The sequence below is a fragment of the Mirounga leonina genome, unplaced genomic scaffold, assembly GCF_011800145.1.
Source record: "Mirounga leonina isolate KUSES-001 unplaced genomic scaffold, KU_Mleo_1.0 Mir_97, whole genome shotgun sequence".
Classification (NCBI taxonomy): domain Eukaryota; kingdom Metazoa; phylum Chordata; class Mammalia; order Carnivora; family Phocidae; genus Mirounga; species Mirounga leonina.
In genome coordinates this window covers 422,814-447,093 of record NW_023270889.1, presented here as the reverse complement: position 1 = coordinate 447,093, position 24,280 = coordinate 422,814, and the positions used below count along the sequence as shown (strand labels likewise).

Genomic DNA, 24,280 nt, shown 5'->3' with positions numbered 1-24,280 from the left:
CAGACCGCGAAGGCACATGTCTAATCACGAAAGCAAACCTCTGGACACATGCTCTCTGTTTCCAGCTGGTTGTGTATGTTTCCCTCACACTTTAACACAAACGTGCCAAGGTGTGACATTTATGAACCCCACCAACTGGGAGCTGCACGTATCAACCCGGTTGCCTGGGTTGGGGGGGGGGGAGTGATGAATGGGGGCTGTCCTGCCTGGGGAGGAGGACTGCTTCCCTCTGGCATGCCTGCAGCCTTATTTATTACACACCAAAGTATAAAAGAGCCCAGCCGGCGGCAGCTCGCCTCTCCAGCCCTGGCATTTGCCTGAGAAGCCCCGCCGTGCTCTCCAGGAGGCTCTGGGGCTCTGTTGAGAATCATGCTCGGGAGGCAGCTCGGCTCTTGGCACCTGCTGGCTTTGCTTTTCCTCCCATTTTGCCTCTGTCAAGATGAATACATGGAGGTGAGCGGAAGAGCTAATAAAGTAGAGGCGAGAATAGTGCAAAGCCACCAGCAGACTGGCCGTAGCGGCTCCAGGAGGGAGAAAGTGAGAGAGCGGAGCCATCCTAAAACTGGGACTGTGGATAATAACACTTCTACAGACCTAAAACCCCTGAGACCAGATGAGCTACCGCACCCCGAGGTAGATGACCTAGCCCAGATCACCCCATTCTGGGGCCAGGTACTCGGAATTCTCTTCTAAGGATTACTGTGAAAGCTTAACGAGTTTTGTTGTTCTTTTTCAGCTGCGATTCTTAGGATCAATGCTTTCGAGAAGTTTGCTGTGCTGCTTGTGGGGGTCTTTCTGGGTTGCTCTGGGGTCCTGGCGGGGGACGACTGCCGATCTCTGTTAGGAAATCAGCAGAGGATGTGGGGGGACACGGTGTCCCCCGGGGTCAAGAACAGAGCAGCCAGCTCCCTGCTGTGCTCTGACTTGATTTCTTTCTTGCTCTCTTGGTGTGAAAAGTGCTGAGCACGCAGATAGCAGATAAGACGTATCGGATTGCTGGAGACAATCATTTGCAGATTCTAAGAGAGTTGGATTTTCTTAATGCTTCCCAGCAGGGAGAAGTTGCCTTTTGAGTTTTTCACTTTGATGTGTTAGTTGACGGTGACATTTCATGCCAGGCTTGTTTATTTGATTTATAGTAGTCTAGGTTGCTAAGCCTCTATGTTCAGCCTGTGAACCATAGAGTTAGAGCAAAAAAGACTGCCTGTGTATTAAAAGCAAAACTTCATTGTGTGATTTAAAGCCTGATAATCACAGAGGACTTGATTTATTTCCCTGGGTGTGAACTCAGTGTCCAAGGAAACATCTTTCAACTCTTTTTGGGGATTTTTGGAGTGAGGTCAGGTTTCAATGTAGTGAATTGCAAATTGGTGAAATTCAATTTCATTTAAAACATTAAGAACAGACAAAACGGATATTGACTTACCTTCTCGGCATCTGGCATGCTGAAATCAGAGGAAGGGGGCAAGAAGAGTTACCTTGAATTACAAGAGCTTTGAACGAAGAGGTTTTAGAACAAAAATTCACTGTGTCTTTGCATTCAACAGGCCCTGGAAATGTTCATGCAGGTGAAATCCAAGCCTGGCCTCTCATAGACTGAAAAGTTTGGGTTGAGACTGGCGATATGATCAGACTGAAACCCCACACACGATCAGCTAGAGATCTGGGGCTGAGCTGGGATTTCTAACTCAGCTGCACAGTGCAGTCGCCCAGACTGTTCTGTCAGACCGTGTCAAAAAAAAATTGTTTCTTGGGGCACCTGGGTGCCTCAGTGGGTTCAGCGTCTGCCTTGGGCTCAGGTCATGATCTCAGCGGGGAGCCTGCTTCTCCCTCTCCCTCTGCCCCTCCCCCTGCTTGTGCTCTCCCCGTCCCCCCCCGTCAAATAAATCAATAAAATCTTTTTTTAAAAAATAAAAAATTGTTTCTTTAAGGAGCCACAAAAGAAATAATAACCTCCAAATACTTATTTTTCAAAGCCCACTTTTAGAGATTGTCCTTTCATCTGACAATCCTTTTATTTTTTTTTTTAAGATTTATTTATTTATTTTAGAAAGAGATAAAGAGAGTGCGCGGGGTGGGGGCAGGGGCAGAAGGAGAGGGAGTCTTAAGTAGACTCTGGGACTAAGCGTGGAGTGGAACGTGGGGCTCAAACTCACAACCCCAAGATCAAGAGTCACACACTCTACTGACTGAGCCAGCCAGGCACCCCTCATCTGATAATCTTTTGGCTGGAGGGTGACTCATGGTCCTCTGTATTTCCTTGTGGTGAAGATATTTTCATTTTCATCCAGGCTTTGACCTGGACTTTCCATTTCAGTGGGTGGGATCTTTGCTGGGCCCTCCCTGGCCTTCGCAGTATGTGCTCCCAGACGCAGCAGAAGGCAGATGTAGGCTGTTTGTTGTTATTTCTTGGCAACCAATACCCAGCTGACCACTGGAATCCAAATTACATTTCTACTTCGCTGTACCTTTGAGTAGGCAGCCAACATGCTGGAGTCAGATGAGAGGGGCGGGAAGTCACTTCCTGGCTTTCTTTTGTTGAAGTGGCAGTGGGGAGGGGGTGGGCTTTCAAACCCTCCTGGGCTCCTGAAGTATTTTCAAACAAACCCCCAACAGCAGATCCTGAGGAGATTTAGAACCATTGATATTCTGGCGATCCTCAATAGGTTCCTCTGCCAATGGGTATGGAGACTCACTGCATTTAGGATTTTCCTGTGTTCCCCTTCTTGCCTGCGTTCCCCGCCTCTCTTGTTTTAATTCTTCTTTTTCCTCATTTGTTGTTTCACCTATGATTTCCTGTGCTTCTAGTATGTGCCAAGCTTTAGGATGGGGATAAATAAGCCCAAGCCTATCTCCGGACAGTTCTGAAGGGCTCTCGTGGGGACAAATGAACAGATCATTGAATACCGTGTGGTAAACAAAATCTCTGCACAAAAGGCAGTTGGGGAGAAAGTGCCAGAGGGGTGGTGGCCGCTGCAGTGGATCCCAAAAGTGAGGCAAAAAAGATCGTTATCCACGAAAGACATAAAATCTAAAACTATGTGGGACGGCAAAGAGATGAGAGAGCCTGGGAGGGATGGGCGCAGCTGGAGCCCCTGAGCTGTTCAAGGAAGACACAGGATGATCTCAGTGCCAGCCTGGAAGATTCTGTTGGCCGGTTAAGGAGCTCAGACCTTAGTTTGCCTGCCAAAGTTGTGTTTGTTTGCTCACAACAGGGCAGTGAGGTGGTCTGGCGTATGTTCTAGAAAAAGCACTCTGGCCATGGGCTTCGTGGTGGGTAGAGTGTGCAGAGACTGGGGGGAGAGCAGACTTGGGCTCTCTTTTCTAGGCAGTTTCTTCCTTTATCAATCTCCCCTCCTCCTCCTCCTCCTCCTGGACTCCCTCCTCCCCTTCGTCCCACTTCCCTTCTCCTTTCTCTTCTCTCGTTCTTCGTTCTTCGGTTAAAGAAGGAGCTGTGGGCCCTCTTTCTGAGAAGTCACTCGCTAACAGCAGAGCTGAACCTGAGTAGCTGCCCCATGGCCTCCATCCACAAAAGGGCTGGGACTTGTCTTAGAGAACCCTTCCTCCTCCCGTGCTGCTCATTCTCCTTTGGCTTTCACATTTGACCTGATTATGAGAAAAGGGTTGATAAACTTAAGAGGGTATATGTAGTGACTCCCTAGCGTGTAATTGTCCCTTACCTAGGTGATAACTTCTGAATTAACACATCCTGTCTAACTTGTTCTAAGGGTCCCTCAAAAGGCTTGCAAGCATTATTCCATTTGACTGTATTGTGAAGGACCAGGCCAGAGGAACATGTGAATGTTGTAGGCGGGCTCTCAGGACATGACCAACTAGTAGGAACCAGAAGATTCTCCCTGCTGGGGTGGCAGCTCTCTGCTTTCGAAGTGTTCCCGAGTAGCTTGGGCACCCCCCCCCCGCCCCCGAGCAGCCCGCTCTCCTGGAGCTAACTTCTCACATTCAGACACCAGACTTTACAAATAGAATTTTTCTAAACCATTATTTGAGGGTTTAGAAAAGACCTTAGTATCTTTGCTTGCTCTTAGAGCTGGCAAGAAATTTCCTGGCCATTTTACCCAGTGCCCTAATTTAGTAGACAAGAAAAATGATGTGGGGGCAGTGGGGGGGGGGAGTGACATCACTAAAGCCACACAGAACTGAGATAGGAGTTCTGGTGCCAGGACAGACATGTTCCTAAAATTCTTAGCATCCCAGGAACTCAGTTCTATTTTCAAATGGCTCCCGCTTCAGAATTTTCCCTCCTTCTCCCTCAAAGCCCATTATTGGCAGAGCCTTGGATTTCTTGGAACTTAAAAAAACTGTATTTCACATTAGCAAAATCATACCAGGAAATTATGAAATACTTACTTCTCAGATTGCGTCCTTGGATTAGAAGGTGGGGTGGTGCTGTGGTGTCTGACTTTCCAAGTGTCTGAATTTCCTTGTCCCAGACCACTTGCTTTAGCTGATTTTCTTTTCCTTCACCAGTTTTACCAAAGGTTTTTGCAGACTCCCATATCTGTCCAGTGTGGGGTCTGGTGGGCAGAAGACTAGACAGGAGTTAGCTCCACATTGTGGCCCCTGATCACTTGAGACTCCGGCTCTGAGGTGTTGCAAGAGAATGCTCAGACTACAGATAGCCTGCATTTTCCCTGATGAGCGTGGTGGAGGCCTTAAAGGAAAAGGAATGAGGGAGTGAGGAAAACGTCCAAGCCCATTTTTGATTAAACAACAACAAAAAATAGTGAAGTCTAAATGTGCAGCAATGGAAGACTTGACCCACTTTTCTGCTTGGATTTCTAGCAATAGAGAAAACCTGAATTTCAAATTCTTCCTTCCTTTCTCCCTCTGCTCTTATCCTTCCCTCTTTTGCTCCTTCCCTTTCTTTAGAATCTTTTAGAAATAATACACTGTTTTCAACAGACCATTGAATTATAACTCAAGTTTAGGAAAATTTCCATAAATATTTTATATTACACAATCAAAAGGCAAGTTACCAGTTTAGTATCACTCTAAATTTTATCAGTGAATCTAGCTCTTGTACTAGATCTGTAGCTCCTCAACAGTAAGCACACATTTTAGAAATTTTTCTTTAAATAAATAAGCAAGTCCCCTCAGTGTCACATTTGAGTACACTTAGTACCCATTAAGTACTCACTGAATATTGGTTCGAACGATGTGATAATCTTTTAGAATTTTGAAGTAAAATGTGAAACAGGACCTGAGGTTAAATACTGCTTAAGGGGGAGTTAAAGTTGTTTCAAGATGTAGATACTTAATAGTAATTTGCTGGGCTAAAGAATACTTTGTTTCCTCCATGTCCTAAGGCAGTTTAAGTGTGTTGTGACGGGAAGAGCGGCATTTTGACTCAAAATTTCTAAGAACTCTTATCCCAGTATCCTGAATATAGAAATTCTTAATAAGTATCTTGGAAGTTGATTGTTCTTACCATTTGAGGGTCACCTACTCAAAGGAGTGACAGGGGAGGCTCCTGGCAGCTGGGAATGAGAGGGCTACCTCCCAGTCCACCTCTGAAGGGGTTTCCTCCTTGGCCGTCACCAGTAGCTCAAGACAGTACTTCCCAGAAACACTGCCCCATCCCCTGCCAACACCACACTCCTTCCAAAGAGCATGCCCTTCTTTTGACCCTCTGGCTTCCTTGTCCTTTTGGTCATTGGCTCTCTTTAGCTAGCATGCCATTCAAGCCCCCACCCCACACCAGCTTTTCTGATGCTGTCGTAGGTTGTTTGGAGTTAAACTTACCCAAAAGACGAGACCAAGGGAAATTCACAAGTCCTAATGACTCCCCAGTACCATTCTCTGAAGCTTCTCTCTCTATCTTTTTTAAAGTCTCCACAAACCGGAGGACCGCCCCCAGACTGCAGCAAGTGTTGCCATGGAGAATACAGCTTCAGAGGCTACCAAGGTCCCCCGGGGCCCCCTGGCCCCCCTGGCATTCCAGGTAAGGATGAAAGAAATGCTCTGTTTGTTGCCAGTCTAATTGGGCACTGTGCCAAAATCAGAGCCAGGGCGAATCGAAATAATTTGGGTTCACTGTGCGTGATCCAAAGGGTGTGCATGGAAAATCCGAAAGAGAGTTTTGGGCGAGGACTGGGTTTACAGAGCCAATTAGGTGGAACAATATACCATAAACTCTATAGTATTTATTATTTATCCAGCTTGCAGCATCCCACAGGTGTTCATCATCTTGGGGTACCAGATGCACTGTCGGCGGCAGAGAGGGGGAGGCTCTTCACCAGCGTGGAGTACAGAATCATGGGATCTTATTGGACATACTCTTGTTTGGGCATTTCTGCCACAACGCACTTCATGCAACACACTATCTAACTTTCAGGGAACTTAGGAAGTGAAGGTGGGGAGGAGAGGAGCGCCTACTGGGCTGGCTATAGCCGTCTCCACAGTGCCGTTCACTGAACTACGCAGCCTTACGTCTGATTCTGCGTCTAGCTAAGTTTTTCTTCCCTTAGTCTCAGGGTCTGTCCACGTTCAGCTATCTCTTGGTTGACTTTCATGCCTCTCTTGGGCTCATGGGAACATTTTTGGGCTCCAGCACCACATGGCGGCATGGGAAACGCTGTCAGGCTCCATTCAGACACCCTACCCTACAGAGTGTGCCCCAGACATGGGAGGTTCTGAAAACTGGCTAGTGTCTGGGGTCAGCCAAGGAAAGGGTAGCCCAGATCCTCTCTGTCTTAGGACTCCCAAATCCATCTGAGGGTTAATTGTTTTCCTCTTTACAGGTTAATTACTGGGGGTAGGACTTTTTCTCAGGATTTGACAGAAGTCCACTTGCTCTTCTCTCACTTACCCTCAGTGATGTTAACATTTATCAACTGAGTTTTAATTTTTTAAAAAATATTTTATTTATTTATTTGACAGAGAGAGAGCTAGTAAGAGAGAGAGCGCGGGAGCAGGGGGGAGAGGGAGAAGCCGACTCCCCGCTGATCAGGAAGCCAGATGTGGGGCTTGATTCCGGGACCCCGAGATCATGACCCGAGCTGAAGGCAGACGCTTAACCGACTGAGCCACCCGGGTTCACCGAGTTTTGATTTTTTAATATACTTTTGAGTGGCTTCTCTTATGAAACCAAATTTAACGTGAGAAAACATTCTGTTAGACTTTACACCGTGATTACTGTCTTGGAGTCTATGTCATGGAATGTTAAGGGTGGCTCTAGCAGGTGCAGTGATTGGGGGTAGAGAATATTCATCCTCTTAAAATGTTCTGAAGTCTAAACTCTTTTGAGGGTACAGAACAAGCTGGCCTTGACTAAATGTTTCCCAATCAAAATGGCTTTTTTTGGGCCCATTAACTTGCAAACACAGTCAAAGTTCAATTATCTGGAGAGTTTGCAAACCTGGTATAATACCTGACCAAAGGTAGCATGCAAAATAAACTGCGACAGGGTGTGAAATTCAACAAATATAAAATAAAGGGAGAGTTGTAGAAATTGTCTCTTAGTGGCAAAGTGACGAGTTGAAATCATTATCTAAGTCTTGCTTTCAAAATTATTGTTACAATTTGTATCAGTGATTTTACATCTCCCTCGGTGATAAAAGTGGTGCACATCCTTTACAGAAAAATTCAAAGAGACGAAAAAGTACATAGCAGGACACAAAACCACTCGTGTTTCATCCATTCAGAAAAAAAAACAAAACCACTGGAAATATTTTTACATAATATATAAGTACTGTTTACACATAATATTGCACTGTCTCTACTGATTCATAACTTTTTTATCTAGAAGTATCATGAACATTATTAAATGTTATTAAATATTTTCCTTTAGCATTCTTTTTTTGTGATGATGTAACATTATTTACTGGGATGTGCCATTTTTTTAATTGAGCTCTTCCAGTATTGTTTGTTTCTAATCTCTGCTATTATAAATGATACTGTGATCATCAGTCCTCAAAATTTTTCACCCAACTCTTGCTTTATAGGAAAAACAGGCTTTGGAGACTTGAGTAGCTAAGGCTGTCTTCAGTGTCCCATGTAAGAGAACCCATTTGATGATGCCTCCTTGGCTGTGTTTGGGACTGTTTCAAATGGTCTTCTTTTGCAATTGAGAGCGAACATTTTCGAAGAAAGGGTCTGGGGCACCTGGGTGGCTCAGATGGTTAAGCATCTGCCTTCGGCTCAGGTCATGATCCCAGGGTCCTGGGATCGAGCCCCGCATCGGGCTCCCTGCTCGGCGGGGGGCCTGCTTCTCCCCCTCCCTCTGCTTCTCCCCCTACTCATGTTCTCTCTCTCTCTCTGTATCTCTGTGTCTGGAATGAATAAATAAAAAAATCTTTAAAAAAAACAGGTCTGCATTTGTATAACAATAGATGGTCAGTGTGAGTGATGGGGGCTTTCTCCTATGATGCCTTCTGCTTGTGATTTAAGGAAACCATGGGAACAATGGCAATAATGGAGCCACTGGCCATGAAGGGGCCAAAGGTGAGAAAGGAGACAAAGGTGACCTGGGGCCACGAGGCGAAAGAGGGCAGCATGGCCCCAAGGGAGAAAAGGGCTACCCGGGGATTCCGCCAGAACTGCAGGTAAGTCACCTTGGGCAGATCTCCATGGGACTTCTAAACTGCCCAGACCCTTGAAGTCCAGGAAGCAGAAGGCCCGAGTGCCTCTTCACATCCTCACTGATGGCTGCTGGCCCACATGCCCGCATGCCCGAGGCTGGCTTTGCTCAACCCCACTGCAGGGCATTGGCAGGCGGCCTGTACTCTTCAAAGAGCATTTTGAAATCATTCCTAAGAAGTTGAAATTCAGCTCCCTTCTTAGACTAAATACACAGAAGCCCTGAGTATCAGCTAATGTCCCGTTTTCCAAATTGGAAGAGATGTTAAATAAAAAGGGTTTTGGTAACTCAAATATATAAATGGAATGTGTCTACCTCAAATATTTTATTTATTCATTTTGTTACATTTACCAATTTAAATCATATATATGGATATTAATATATAAGTATTATTCTCTATCAACTCAAGATCTTGTGGCAGTTTTTTTTTAAACTTTTCTCTTGGGGCGCCTGGGTGGCTCAGTCGGTTAAGTGGCTGCCTTCGGCTCAGGTCATGATCCCAGGGTCCAGGGATCCAGCCCGAGTTGGGCTCCCTGCTCACTGGGGAGCCTGCTTCTCCCTCTCCCTCTGCCTGCCTCTCTGCCTACTTGTGCTCTCTATCTCTCTGTCAATAATAATAATAATAAATCTTTTAAAGATTTTATTTATTTATTTGAGAGAGAGAGAGCACATGAGAGGGGAGAGGGTCAGAGGGAGAAGCAGACTCCCTGCTGAGCAGGGAGCCTGATGCGGAGCTCAATCCCGGGACTCCAGGATCATGACCTGAGCCAAAGGCAGCTGCTTAACCGACTGAGCCACCCAGGTGCCCCCCCTCAAAAAAAAACTTTAAAAAAAGAAATAAACTTTTCTCATCAGCATCTTCTTTATCGCTAGAGACATTTTATTTTTGAGTCATCCATCCTAGTTTAGACTAAATTATATTTATTTCAGCTTAACATGTTTTGAATCTATTTATGAGGCTATAATTGAATATTTTATCCTAAGCTTACGTGTTCATTTGTCTATTGTTTATTTCCCTTTTAAGTGATGTTCAAAATTCTTGTGGCCAATAACATCTAAAACTTGCAAATGCAAGGTTAGGTCACCAAGAAAATTACTAAGTCTTGGCTATTTCTTTATTTCCTGGCTGATGTTTTTAAAATTGATTTTTCCAAGGGATTTCTATCAACATTGAAAGTTAGTGTTTATTATTAATTATAATGGTGGTTAAGTGTATCATTAGTTGCTGACGCTCTCGACGGTGTGGCTGACTGGGGGCTGTGGCCCGCTGCCCCTGCCCAGCATCACAAGAAAGGGTCTATTGCCTATTGATAGCCCCAGAAAAGATCCAAATTCAAAATCTGAAGTATGGTTTCTACTGAAAGCAGATTGCTGTGGCAGCATCTAAAGTTGAAATATTATTTCACACAGCTGGGGGCTGTGTGTAATTGAGAGAATATACCATAGCCTGAGAGACTTTTAAAGAATCAGAATACAGAGACTCTTTCTGAAAGATCAATTGGGGGAAAACTTTGCTTTTTATTTGGGCATATCTGATGGTTGTTTGACCTCGGATACATTCCATCATTTTTCTGGGCCTCGAGTTTTCTAAGTTATAACCTGAGAGGTCTTTTGTGTTTCTCGAACTGTTTTTGAGGTTTTGTCACTTGTAAAGGAACGCTGTTTAATAATCTTAGCAACCTGGGATTAATGGGCCGGCAAAAATTTACAAAGAAAAGAAGACAGATGCCGCTTGGCCAGGTTAAAGGTGTCTAATGAGAGGGATGATTAATATCCCCAAACCTAGAAACTTTAATTCTAAACCTGTGATGGTTATACAAGGGCCAGGGGGCCCTGGAGTAGCCAGTCTGATGGAGCGCACCCTGGGCAATTATTAAAATGCTCCATCAATTATTTTACCCTAAAACCACAATGTAATAATTTGGGAGAACTACACTCACACATTTTATTTTATTTATTTTTAAGATTTTATTTATTTGAGAGATAGAGAGAACATGAGCTGAGAGAGGGAGAAGCAGACTCCCCACTGAGGAGAGAGGGAGAAGCAGACTCCCCTCTGAACAGGGAGCCCGATGCAGGGCTCCATCCCAGGACCCTGGGATCATGACCTGAGCTGAAGGCAGATGCTTCACCGACTGAGCCACCCAGGCACCCCCTACATTCACCTGTTTTAAAGGAGGCATTACAGAGGAAGAATGATTTGTTTCAGGCAGCCTATAAAGAAGGGTGACTTCCAGGCCCCTTCATTCCCATTTCCGAAATCCCTCCTTCGGGGTCATCCTTCTCCTTCCCCTTCCTTCCGAGTCCACAGCCCTCATGCTGTCTTTCTGACTGTCCAAATCCTTTCCGTGTTGATTCTCCTAAGCCTGCTTTCCCCTGGGTCTTCCAAACTTCAAATTATTCCCTCTCTCCTCTTTCAGCCCCTCCCTTAAAACTCCCATTCATTGAAGACTGATAATCCCAGGAAGCTAAAGAATTTTTTTTTAAAGATTTTATTTATTTATTTGAGAGAGAGAGAGCATGAGAGGGGGAGGGTCAGAGGGAGAAGCAGACTCCCTGCTGAGCAGGGACCCCGATGTGGGACTCGATCCCGGGACTCCAGGATCATGACCTGAGCCGAAGGCAGTCGTTTAACCAACTGAGCCATCCAGGTGCCCCAAGAATTTATTGATCTAACTCACACTCAGTTACAATGACTCATGTGGATGGGGGACTGACATTGATTTTCAAATGTGACTGTCTAATAACGGTACAATTCCAGTGTGGGGGGGTTTTCCCACACCCCCAAGCTAGGTGTCCTTACAATTCAACTCAATTCTGACACTACTTACCTGGAGAATGCATCAGATCCCAAGCGTAAAAGCTCAGCCCTACAAGACTGCCACCCCCAACTTCAGACTCTACTCTAAGTCTGGATTGTCATCTGTGCTTCTGACATTCCGGCTATGAAGGGGAGGCTATGAACCCTCCTGGGGTTCAAGTAATTGCCAGCATGAACTCAGAGAAACATGTTGCTTACTCAATCACTGGTTTCTTGTAAAAGGGTATAATTCAGGAACAGCCAGATGGAAGAGATGCATAGGGCAAGGTTTAGGGAAAGGGGTGCGGAGCTTCCCTGCCCTCTCAAAGACCCAGTACCACTCTCCTGCACTCCCCATGTTCACCAACCTAGAAGCTCTCTGAACCCCTTTCTTTTAAGTTTTTATGGAAGCTTCATTGTATAGGCTTGATTGATTAAGTTACAGGCCATTGGTGATTGAATTCAACCGCCCACCCCTCTGCCCTTCCTGATGTGGGGTGGGACTGAAAGTTTCAACCCTCTAATCCCAGCGTTGGCTCCAATGGCAATGAGCCCCTATCTTTAGGTTACCTAGGGGCTTTCCAAAAGTCACCTCATTAACATAACAAAAGACCCCTTGCTCTCCCTAAACACTTAAGATATTCCAATGGTTTTGGGAACTCTGTGCCAAAAACTGGGACAAAGACTAAATGTATATTTATTACAAATCATAATATCACAGTTCTTTTGGAGAAAAAAATAACACAGAGTGAACAAAATTAAAAGGTTATTTGGCTGCAGGCCTACTCAGATCCTTTAATATGCTAATGTGCATTTAATAGCATTTAACAGCTATAAGTAGATTTCATCCAAATTTTCTCAGTAATAGAATTTTAATATTTCAAAAAACATTTTGAAACACAAGGTGAGAACTGCTGATATATACTATCATTTTAATGGCTTCATAGCATAAAATGTTAGAAATTACCATGATTTATTTAATTTTTTTCTGCTTATTTCCGATCTAGTTGTTACAAATAATATTGAACTAAACTTACTTTTATAAAAACCCCATTTCTTTAAGGTAAATTTCCTATTGACTAACTTTCCTTAGATTGCATTCATGGCTTCTCTGGCAACCCACTTCAGCAATCAGAACAGCGGGATTATCTTCAGCAGCGTGGAGACGAACATCGGAAACTTCTTTGATGTTATGACTGGTAGATTTGGGGCTCCAGTATCAGGTGAGATGTAAAAATAAATGAATGACTGAATTATTCAACTAGCAATCTAGAAGGAAGGACAGAAAGAAGGTAGGAAAGAGGTGAGGGAATGGGGGAGGAAGGAAAATGAAGGAAGAGGAAACAAAGAAAGGAAGACACTAAGAGAGTTGAGAATTCTTTCTGATTCCGGTTAAAACAATCAGCTCATATATAGGTTTCTGTTGGATTTCAAAGTAAATTAATTAGAATTCAAAAAGACGCATACACTTTTTTTTTTTTAAGATTTTATTTTGTTATTTGTGAGAGAGAGAGAGAGCATGAGCCCGGAGGAGAGGAAGAAGCAGACTCCCTGCTGAGCCAGGACCCGCCCCCCCCATCCCCCCCGGGATCATAACCTGAGCGGAAGGCAGACGCTTAACTGACTGAGCCACCCAGCCATCCCAGATGAATACACTTCTATGATTACTAAGATTTTTGACTCTGATTCGAACTGAAGCAAATAATCCCTCAGAGGACATAGTTACCTCTGACTTTAAAACTCTTTAGATCATAATTCTCACAGTTTAAATGTGTCATTACGGTGCCCTCCTCTCACCACCACCCCAAGGAGGACCTGATCCTTTGAATAGTTTTTTTATTTGAATTTTTAAAATTTCTCGAGCACTTCTGTATTCATTTCCTATTGCTGCTCTAATAAATTCCCACAAACTAAGGGGCTTAAAATGACACACAATTATTCTCTTGTAATTCTGGAGGTCAGAAGTCCAAAATCAGTGTGACTGGACTGACGTCAAGGTATAGACAATGCTAGTTCCTCTGGAGGCTCGAGGGCCTTGCCTCCTGCAACTTTGAGAAGCTGTCGACATTCCCTCTCTGTCAGCCACATCATGTCAGTCTCTACTTCAATGGTCACATCACCTCCTGGCAGATTCTGACCTCCTTGGCTCTCAAGGGCAGCGTGATCACCTTGGGCCCCCCTGGGTAATCTGGGATAATCTCCCCATCTAAAGATCCTAAATTTAATCAGACCTGCAAAGTCCCTTTTGCCATATAAGGTACCATTTGCAGCTCCTGGAGATTTTAGGAATTGGGCCGATTTGGGGGTCAGCATTCAGCCCCTACAACTTCCTTACTTTCAGCCACCACAAGCTGATCGTCTGGGTAGACTTTTCCTGCTGTCCTTTGAATATGTGGTTGTAAGCCTTCTTTTTGCCCTGAAAAGTTTCTTTGAATTATATTTTTAAATATAAATTTAAACACTGTTTTTCCTTCTCATTGCTGTACTAAGGTGGGGTGGCATTGGGAACAGTCTGACTTGTGTTAGGCAATCAGGCAATAAGTGGGCACATTGTCTATGGGATTTTTTTTTTTTAAGATTTTATTTATTTATTTGACAGAGAGAGAGATAGCGAGAGAGGGAACACAAGCAGGGGGAGTGGGAGAGGGAGAAGCAGGCCTCCCGCGGAGCAGGGAGTCCGATGTGGGACTCGATCCCAGGACCCTGGGATCATGACCTGAGCCGAAGGCAGACACTTATTGACTGAGCCACCCAGGTGCCCCTGTCTATGGGATATTTTTGAACTATAATAAGACCAATGAAAAGGTCACTAGATTTTTATCGTCATCCTAGTGCAGCAATTCTAAACCATGTCAATCATAAAATACTCCTCCCCTTTGGGGTTGACCACTCACAAGCATCCCCCCCTACACACACACACACACACACACACTTTAGGACACCACTGGTTGGTTAACTTGTGAAGGGCTCCCATTATGTTTTGTTGGTTTTGTGTTTAACTTTTCTTCATCTGTCTTCTGTATCTATTATTTTCTCGAATCTCTTGCTGTTTTTTTTTAATTTCCATTTCATGTTGTTTGCTTTCTCTATCACTATTCTGCATGTTCTTAATTACATATGCTGAGGATGAATTTTCCTTTTTGCTTCTTCCAATTTCTTCTGTCTTATTTCTGTGATTTTTCTTTACTCTTTCTATGTCTAACATTACTCATTAGTCCCAGTTTTTAGTTCCTCCTCTTGTCTGGACATTTCTTTCTTTCTTTCTTTCTTTCTTTTAAGATTTTATTTATTTATTTGACAGAGAGACAGATAGCCAGGGCAGGAACACAAGCAGGGGGAGTGGGAGAGGGAGAAGCAGGCTTCCTGTGGAGCAGGGAGCCCGATGCGGGACTCCATCCCAGGACTCTGGGATCATGACCTGAGCCGAAGGCAGACGCTTAACCATCTGAGCCACCCAGGCGCCCTTTGTCTGGACATTTCTGCCGTGAGTTAATAATGTTCTTTCATGGAGGGATTTGCTTCATTAACATATTTTAAACTCAGGATGGAATATTTGGTTACAGTTTTCATCTGCTACCTGACAACATTTCTTCTCAGTGAGTATTCTTCCTCTATAGGTAGTTTCTGCTCATGTTTTCTACTTTCTAAAATTAACTGGTGGTTGAATGAGTTGGATTTCCCTAGACCCGCCAGGGGCAGTAATTTCTGCTGAAGGCGGAGGGACTTCAGCATACTTCCGGCTCCGTGGTTCCCTCTCCTGCTAGCAGGGGACTCAGTCTGCTCTTTGAAGTGTGGCCCTTCTGTGTGTTTTCTCTGTGTGGCCACACTTCCTCTGCTTCCCTCCTCAGACTGCAGTGGGTCTGGGAAGACTTGTGAGACCCAGCCTTGCACGTGTAGTTCTCTTGCCCTTAGGAGTCCTGTTTTTGCTGGTAGTTTCAGAAATCTGCCACTTTAGGACGACTCACCTCACTTTTTGTACTTTATCTAGCAATGTTCCCCCAAAACACCACTTATGCTCGTAAGAGCTGCTTTTCCACATGTGTGGCCCTTCTCCATCAGGGAGTGCCTTTTTTCCAGTACTGTGAGATCTGCCTCGGCTTGGCCTCCTCAAAACTCCTTGCCTCTGCGACTCTGCCTGCTGTCTGTTGCATTTGACAAACTTACAAGTATTTGAAGTTTATTGGCTTTTTTCAGACTCCTAGTTTTATGAAAAATGGATTCTTTCTGGTGTTTGTTTTCAATGCTCCTTATTTCCCTGTGTGGGATCTAGAAGGAATAGAGGAAAATTATGATGGATGCAGTCGCCATATTACATTTGTCACAAGTGCTTTTAATGCCTTGATTTAGTTTTCCATGTAGCTAAACTCAGAAATAAACAGATATATGAAGTGATAGAAGCGATCTTTCATCACACTTCAACCAGTTGTAAACCTTCTTATGTGATTTTCTGCTCTGAAGGTTTACAATTTTCTTGTAACTATTTTGTTACACACTATCTGGGCTGCAGTTTACATAAGCACCTCGAGATGCCCGATGGCTCCATTGCTTTCAAGGGCTTTATAATGGAAGTTCAAAGATTTAGTAGTTTTTTGGAACTCTCTTGGGTCATCATTTGGTAACAACCATCATTTGCCTCCCACTTTAAACCTCATCCAATAGATGACAAATTGAGCATTTTCTACTTTTTGACTTTGGTAGTGATGGGACAGAGAAGGCTGATTTTTGCAATTACAGTAACACAAAGACCTGAAAACTGTAGCACAAGTGTGTTGCCTCTTCTTTCAGTATCTTCCCTTGCAGAAGAAAGCCATAGGTGGATATGATATATATTCACTTTTATATTTCCACTTCTAGGCATTTCATTTATTCCCCATCTGGTGTCTTAGTCTGCTCTTTCTTTTTTTTTTTTTTTTTTTTTAAGATTTTATTTATTTGACAGAGAGAGACACAGCGAGAGAGGAAACAGAAGCAGGGGGAGTGGGAGAGGGAGAAGCAGGCCTCCTGCCAAGCAGGGAGCCCGATGTGGGGCTTGATCCCAGGACCCTGGGATCATGACCTGAGCTGAAGGCAGTCGCTTAACGACTGAGCCACCCAGGTGCCCCTTAGTCTGCTCTTTCTAACATGCTTCTGCAATCTATTTTGTATAGCAGCCATCATTGTTTCAGGAGAACCAATACTTTTTCCTGCCATTTTGATTCCAGCTTTATCTTCTTGAGGCATTGAAAATTGTCACATGCGTGTATCGTGTGTGTATGTGTGTGTGTCTAATACGTTTTGTAAAATATAAAAACCTAAACACCATAAACTGCTTTCTTCAAGTCCTTTAATTTTAATCTGCCTTTACTTTTCATCTGTGAACCAATCTCTAGGCATACGAATGGATATGATTGATTTTTATACCAGTTCTTTCATTCCCAGCGTATTGAATATGCAAGCCTGGCACTAAGTGAAGCATAATCACACTTCTTCAATTGGTTCAACTTGACTCAGAAGCAGGCGGTCAACATGATACCCTTACAGCTTCTATCTTACTTGATTGTACATTTGAAAAAAAGCATAGGACTGTGCCATGCTATTTTTTTTTTTAAAGACGTTTCTGGCTTTTTCTCTTACAAGGCCTGCTGCTATGGTCTGAATGTGTCCCTCCAAAATTCATACATTGAAAACCTAAGGCCCAAGTTAATGGTATTAGGAGGTAGGGCCCAAAGGCCTATCATGATTACCTCATGATGGCAGAATTCTCGTGAATGGGATTGGTGCCCTCATGAAAGAGGCCCCACAGAGTCCCGTAACCCCTTCTGCCATGTGAGGATACAATCAGAAGTCTGTGACCTGCAGGAAGACTCTCCCCTGACCGTGCTGGCACCCTGGTCTCAGACTTCCAGCCTCTAGAACTGCGAGAAATAAATTGCTGTTGTTTCTAAGCTGCTCATTTGGTGGCATTTTGTTATAGCAGCTCAAATGGACTAAGACAAGGTCACTAGTTTAAAAATGTAGCATGGAAATCCATAAAAGCTTGATGATGTATATTCATTCATCTTTCCAAAATGCACTCTCAAATCCCACATCATTTGGAGTTGGGAAGATTTTCCTTTTTGCTCATCTCTCTGCTTTTTGATTCGTTTTAATCTTTTAGACTGTATCGGGTCATATTAAGTTCCTTTCTGTTAGGTGGCCTAGAGACTTATAAGAAAACTCACATTTTTTAAAATACATTGATCCTTTACAAATGAGAAGGATCCCTATTTTTAGTAGCAAGGTCATGCTGCTGAGTCATAGTTGAGTCTCTCTTTATTGTACATAAGTTCATCTACTTACAATGAATAACACGATAAATTACTAAAACTATTTCTTCAGAACTGATAAACACTTATCTGCTAAAATACTTCTTATCTCTGGGTAACATCTCTGTGCTGAGGGTACTCATCCATTGTAATGCTACACATGGTTCATTCTGTTAGGCCGCGGAGGCTGTGTGTTCATCCACGCAGGGCTCTGTACCTTGTCTAATAAGAGTCCTGTGGTAGGCGCTAACCTAATGACAGTTAATTGATACCTAGGAATAGCATGTACCTCACCGTAAGCACTTATCGGGGATACATAGTACCCACAGTGAGAAAGTCTCAAAAAACTTTAAAGTAGTTTGAAGGTGAGAGCAGATAAAGGAACACTCATACAAATAAAGGCGAAGAAGAGCCTACATACCAAATAGAATAGAAACAAAAAAAGGGAAGTCATACAGTATATCTCCCGGGCCTCGATGTACAATATATTAATACAAATGTGGCTATATACCTGCCTTTTTCAGGTGTGTATTTCTTCACCTTCAGCATGATGAAGCATGAGGATGTTGAAGAAGTGTATGTGTACCTCATGCACAATGGCAATACAGTGTTCAGCATGTACAGGTGGGTGGTCTTCTCTATCACAGGGATCAACCATGCCACCATGGCTTGCTCAAAGGATGGCAAATGCCAGGGAGTGTGTAAGAATCAATAGCACCTGACCTGTCATCACCGAGAGCTCCCATATACCAATATATGGCCAGATTATAATTACTATTTGGGAGGAAATAAATCTGATGAACTTGAGAATAAGCAGGTTGATAAAAGGCCTTGAGCTAATCACTAGCAACACTCCCCATAACTAATCATTTGTATCTTTTTTTTTTAATGATTTTATTTATTTATTTGAGAGAGGGAGAACACACATGTGCTTGTGAGAGCAGGGCGGGGGGAGAGGGAGAGGGAGAGAGAGTCTTTTTTTTTTTTTTTTAAGATTTTATTTATTTATTTGACAGAGAGAGAGAACAAGAAGGGGGAGCAGCAGGCAGAGGGAGAAGGAGAAGCAGGCTCCCCGCTGAGCAGGGAACCCAATGCGGGGCTCCATCCCAGGACTCTGGGGTCATGACCTGAGCAGAAGGCAGACGCTTAACTGACTGAACCAGGCGCCCCCATTTGTATTCTTTCCTTAACTCATAACTTCTTTCCTTCTTTCTCAGCCTTTTCTCCTATTTTCTTACTCTGGCCAGAGTTCACCCCTATTGATGGTCTTCTCTACTATCTTCCTCAGCTGACAGGTAGAGAGTTGGGAGTAGACCCGGGTCTTTAGGCTATGCCTGGCCCTAGAGCTTCTTGTAAAAAAATTGTTTTAGGGCGCCTGAGTGGCTCAGTCGGTTGAGTAGCCCACTCTTGGTTTTAGCTCAGGTCATGATCTCATGGGTGATGAGATCAAGCCCTGCATGGGGCTCCCTGCTCTTGGGGAGTCTGCTGGGAAGATTCCCTCCCTCAGCCCCTCCCCCCACTCACTCTAATGTGCACACAGGCTTGTGCCCCCCCCGATAAATAAATAAACAAATCTTTAAAAAATTATCTTAAAAAGAAATATTACAACTTGTTCTGATATAAGCTTAGGATGTGGGAAAGAGGCAGAGAGCCAACATCTTTCCCATAACTAAATGGGTGGTTGAGTTATTTATTAAAAACTCTAGTTGCTATCTTATCCCTGTCATTTTTGATGACTTGGGAGGATTGCCATTTCTTCTGGTACCTGGCCTCCAGTGGGAAGATGTATTTGAAAAACCAAAAGAGAAAAAGAGAAGTAGGTGAAATTGCTGCAAAAAAGAGACTCAAGGGGCACCTGGGTGGCTCCGTCAGTTAAGCGGCTGCCTTTGTTACAGACCATGATCCCAGGGTCCTGGGATGGAGCCCTGCGTCCGGCTCTCTACTTGGTGGGGAGTCCATTTCTCCCTCTCCCTCTGCCTCTCCCCACTGCTTGTGCTCTCTCATAAACAAATAAATAAATAAATTCTTAAAAAGAGAGAGAGACTCAATATGGCAGCTCAAACACTGCAGAACTTGATGTTGCTTGACCAGCTCCAGGATGGGGAAGGGCGAGGCAGAGAGGGTGGAGGAGGGCTTGGGTGGAGGCAGGTTGGAAGGGAGGTGCTCTATCTGGGTTCTGAGAGATGCAGACTGGTGAAAGCAGTTCTGTCACCTGTAAAACGGACTTGCAAATTCTCCCTGGTCATTGTCATTGCCATAGTCAGAAGGAGAAAAGAGCAACAAGCTTGTGAAGATGTTTATGCATCACACATTCTATTCAGAGAATACAGTTACATTGTTCCCCAGCCCTAACTCCCCTCAACCAAGGCAAGGGCAGCAAGGAAAAGTAGAGCTGCTCCTCTGGAAGCAGGGAGATGGAGTCTGGTGAAAAGCTAGGCTTCTCTGCTCCTCTGGCTACCAAGTAGCTGTTGAATTCTTCTACATTTAGAATGTATGTCTCCCCATCTCCACCCCCACGGAAGACATCCAAAACTGCAGTTCATGCATCCAGCTCAAAGCTTAGGAATGAGCAATCCTTTTTATCAAGTCAGCCTCTCAGCTGTTTTTCTCTTTGGCCCCTAATTCTGTTCTCTGAGAGGACCTTCCTTGTTTATTTGTCTCCATCTAAAAAGTGAGTAGGCTTTCCCTGGGGTCTTTCACAGCCCACTTCCTGCTCGTGCAAATTTGAGGTCTAAGAGTATTTAGTATTTAGTCAAACATCCCAAGTCCTTTGTGAGCCAGGTTTGGGTTTCTGGGTAATACCATTTCCTCAGAAACTTAGCAGGCTTTTATTCCATTTGCTACCAGTCAGTTATATGTGTTAGCAAACCACACCCAACATTCTTTTCTTGACAGTTTTTCAGCCTGTTCTTTCCTTGATTCCTTGTTTTCAGGCCCTTCTGTCTTGACTACCTAAACAATAGATTTAGGTAGAAAGGCAATATTTTTAATCCATCAAGTTATGTCACAGGCTGTGTCTATTAGATTGAATGAGAAGTCTTAATAGGACAACATCGACTATCTCTGGTATCTCTGGTATAAAAGCACTTGGCTTTTCCAACCCTGTTAGACCTCAACTTTCTAGACTCTCCCTTTCTGCTTCCTGTGCTTCAGACATCTCAGGTTTTGTCTGAACTAGTCTTTTGCAGAAACATCTTACTAAAAGCAGTATTTTGGCTTTTCCAGTCACTTTCTTTTTTTTTTTTTTTAAGATTTTATTTATTTATTTGACAGAGACACAGCAAGAGAGGGAACACAAGCAGGGGGAGTGGGAGAGGGAGAAGCAGGCTTCCCGCTGAGCAGGGAGCCCGATGCAGGGTTTGGTCCCAGGACCCTGAGATCATGACCTGAGCCGAAGGCAGATGCTTAATAGCGGAGCCACCCAGGCGCCCCAGTCACTTCCTTTCTTAGGGTATAGGCTTGGTAGACATAAGGTCTGCTTTCCACATTATCCGATGTTTTCCTAAATGTTTTGCCCCATCACGACATAGGTCTCCAGCTTTCAAGCCCACAATATTTGTCTCTCTGCCTGACCCTGAGCCAATGCAACATATTTTAGTTTGGCTTATAGCAAAACCATCCTTCAGTACCAAATTTTAAATAAGTTAGGGTAGACTAAATTGCTATAACATTAACCCAATGGCTTAAACATAATAGAAATCACTTTTCTTCTCATGGAACAGTCCAGAGTGGTTGTTCCGGGTTGGGGCAAGTGAGACAGAGCTTCTGGCAACATAGTCTTCAAGAACTCAGGCTACAACACTTGGCTTCCAAGGTCATTCTGGTCATTGTCATTACCAATCCACATGGTCATAATGAGGAAGAAGCAAGGAGAGGTGTTTGGGAGAGTTGTGTTGTCCAATCCTATAAGTGGTACATGTCATTTTTGTTCACATGCTATTTAGAGAACTTAATCATAGGAGTCTAAGTGCATGAGAGTCTGGAGGAGAAGGGGAGGACATACTTTGGTAAAGAGGTGACTGTCCACTGCAAAGACTAAGTAGTTGGTACCTTTTTTTCTTTACAGTTATGAAACAAAGGGGAAGTCAGATACGTCCAGCAACCATGCAGTACTGAAGCTGGCTAAAGGGGATGAGGTTTGGCTGAGAATGGGCAATGGCGCTCTTCATGGGGACCACCAGCGCTTCTCTACCTTCGCAGGCTTCCTGCTCTTTGAAACCAAGTAAATATATGAATAGACCAGCTCTACTTTTGGGAAGATTTATGGCTGCACTGGTATTGTTATGATCTGAGGGACACTAGAGTTGAGGGTTCTACTCAGGAGCTCAGAAGAAGAATCCACAAAACAGTTCTCCTCAAGTGACCTTGACTAATATACTTGGCATGTTTACTCTTCCCCAGGCATCTAAAAAAGAATTCCCTTCTTGATACAGGTTGGAAATAATTGTTTCCATCAAAGAAGTCATTTGCAAAGAATTTGGCTGCTCTGTTTTTAATTTAATAGCAACTTTCAGGAATTCCTGAGGTTTGTGGTTCATCATTCTTTAAAACATTTCAGAGACCAGGGTGCAGTGATTATGATGGGGCCTGGGAGGAACAAGGGCACTTGCCAGGACCAAGTTACCAGAAACATTTGTAAAACCTAGACTGGGAAGTAACACTTTGATCCAGTGGGTCAATATTTATGAATAAATATAGATATTTTTAGTAGTTTCAGATAGCTTTTAGATAAGAAAAGTATTCACAATGCCCATAAATAATGGACTCCTCCTTTTTTTTTTTTTTTTATAAGAATACTGCTGTAATTAAATCTTGACTTGTAATGGCTTATATTTTTGGATATAGAATTTTCTCATGATCCAAAATTGGGTTTATCAGATCTGACTTATTATATTGAATTTTTCCCATTGTGTTTCTCAGATTATAATCGATCTTTGTTGACCCTGGCCAGCTTAAGTGAGGTTACATCCATATATACAGATACAGTGACCTTCTTCTCTCTCAATTTAGAAATTACCCCAATAAACTTTACACATACTGATATTCGAAGGAGCTGTAAACTCAGTTACATACAAACTAATGGATACAAAATATAAGGGCATTCCATTTAGAAGACATAAAATAAAATCTCTTAACCTTTTTAAAAATAAAAAATGATATGACTTTTTTGATTACCATATTTAAGCAATACTTACAATGAAGCTGTGCTCCTTTACTTTTGCCTGTCCCTCCCCAAAAAGGGACAAGTACAGAAGATAGTACACAGATTTTGTTTATTTTAAGCAAAGGAAGCATCATTGGCATATGTGTTTACCTTAATGTCAAATTATATTTAAAATGCACTAGAGAGATACCTGTCTAGCACATGTCATTTAATGAATCCCTTAGAAGCAATTAGCCCTTAATTTATTTTCTGTTACAATTTGAATTTCCACAAAAGCTTTTAAACTATGGGTTTAATTGTATTGATTACCCCCTCTAGCTAGAAGCAGAAAGAATTAATTAGGACTGCCCTATCAGCTAACTTGGTGTGCTCCATGCTCAGTTCTGTCTTTGACCCTTTCTTTTGATCTATAAATATTTTTAAATTCTTCCTGACCAACACAAGCAACGTTATTTGTGAATGGATATTATGGATATTAGCCAAAATGTGCTTGACTGGTTGGTAATGTTTTTGTGATTTTGTGTATGTCCCCCACTGCCCCTGGGGCTGTGTGGTCATGGGTGTTGAGGTTTATTATTTCCAGACATCATAAATATTTTGTAAAAGTGTATTGCCAACAGACATTTGAATGTTGCATGTTGCCCAAAGGGATTCCATGTCTAAAGAACATACACTATTAATAAAGTGCCTTAGAAGAAGATATTGGCTTAGCTTTAGATAAAACTGAGGTGAGAAAAATGTAAAAGCATTGTATGGAAATAAACATACTTTTGTTAAATGTATTGTTTTATAATGTTCTGAATAAAGTTGAATAGTCATACATTGTAAGTCACTATGGTTTGTTAACACAAAGTTAAAATATTTTCATGCAGATGATGTAAACAGCCATACATCGATGATGTAGGCACAGAGCATGGTCATTTGTCTACAAAATACTCCACTTTTCAGTTATCCCATTGTTATGACTTCAACCCTCTGCAAATTTAAGACATTGATGTTTGGAGGAGGTCCTTTAATGTAATCTGAGTATCTTAAGGGACCAGGATCTTCATCACATATATGAGGTCTTTCTATGCTGATGTAAATTCTAGTTTTCTTCTTAGTAGAGACACCCAATTTGGTTGCAGGCAGGTGGAAAAGACTTTAGGCTTGCAAATAAGTCCCAGGTGTAAAAAAGAGTGCTTAGTAAGGAAGGTGGGGGAAGATCAAGATTGATTGTTTCACAATTTTACCCATGACCAGAATTATATCTGGAAGATTAATTTTACAAGTTTTCATAAAATTGAGGATGTAAAAAGGAGATAGTAGGTAGGTATCATTTAAGCAACCAACTTTTTAAAAAAAATCCCCTTTACCTATTTCACTCATCCCTTCTGTTCCCCTTTGGCAACCATCAGTTCTCTGTATTTGTCTGTTTTTTTTTTTTTTCAAAA

At 43.0% G+C, this 24,280-nt stretch overlaps 1 protein-coding gene across 2 annotated transcripts; it reads left to right on the top strand.

Annotated features, from left to right (window-relative positions):
- Positions 1-288: 288 nt before the first annotated feature.
- On the top strand, positions 289-23,667 carry LOC118006495 (complement C1q tumor necrosis factor-related protein 3). Of its 2 annotated transcripts, none has more exons than XM_034999178.1 (6): positions 289-453; positions 5,851-5,962; positions 8,410-8,564; positions 12,493-12,622; positions 18,208-18,307; positions 21,750-23,667. In XM_034999178.1, the coding sequence occupies exons 1-6, from the start codon at positions 370-372 to the stop codon at positions 21,907-21,909; spliced, it is 741 nt and encodes a 246-aa protein (XP_034855069.1). In that variant the 5' UTR covers positions 289-369; the 3' UTR covers positions 21,910-23,667. The 2 variants fall into 2 exon arrangements, with proteins under 2 accessions (XP_034855069.1, XP_034855068.1); XM_034999177.1 differs by having other exon boundaries at positions 289-672.
- Positions 23,668-24,280: the final 613 nt, after the last annotated feature.

Coding starts and splice junctions, on each gene's coding strand:
- LOC118006495 (XM_034999177.1), top strand. CDS start 370: ATGCTCGGGAGGCAGCTCGGCTCTTGGCACCTGCTGGCTTTGCTTTTC. Junction 5,963..8,409: donor TGGCCCCCCTGGCATTCCAG/GTAAGGATGAAA, acceptor TTGTGATTTAAG/GAAACCATGGGAACAATGGC. Junction 8,565..12,492: donor GGATTCCGCCAGAACTGCAG/GTAAGTCACCTT, acceptor AACTTTCCTTAG/ATTGCATTCATGGCTTCTCT.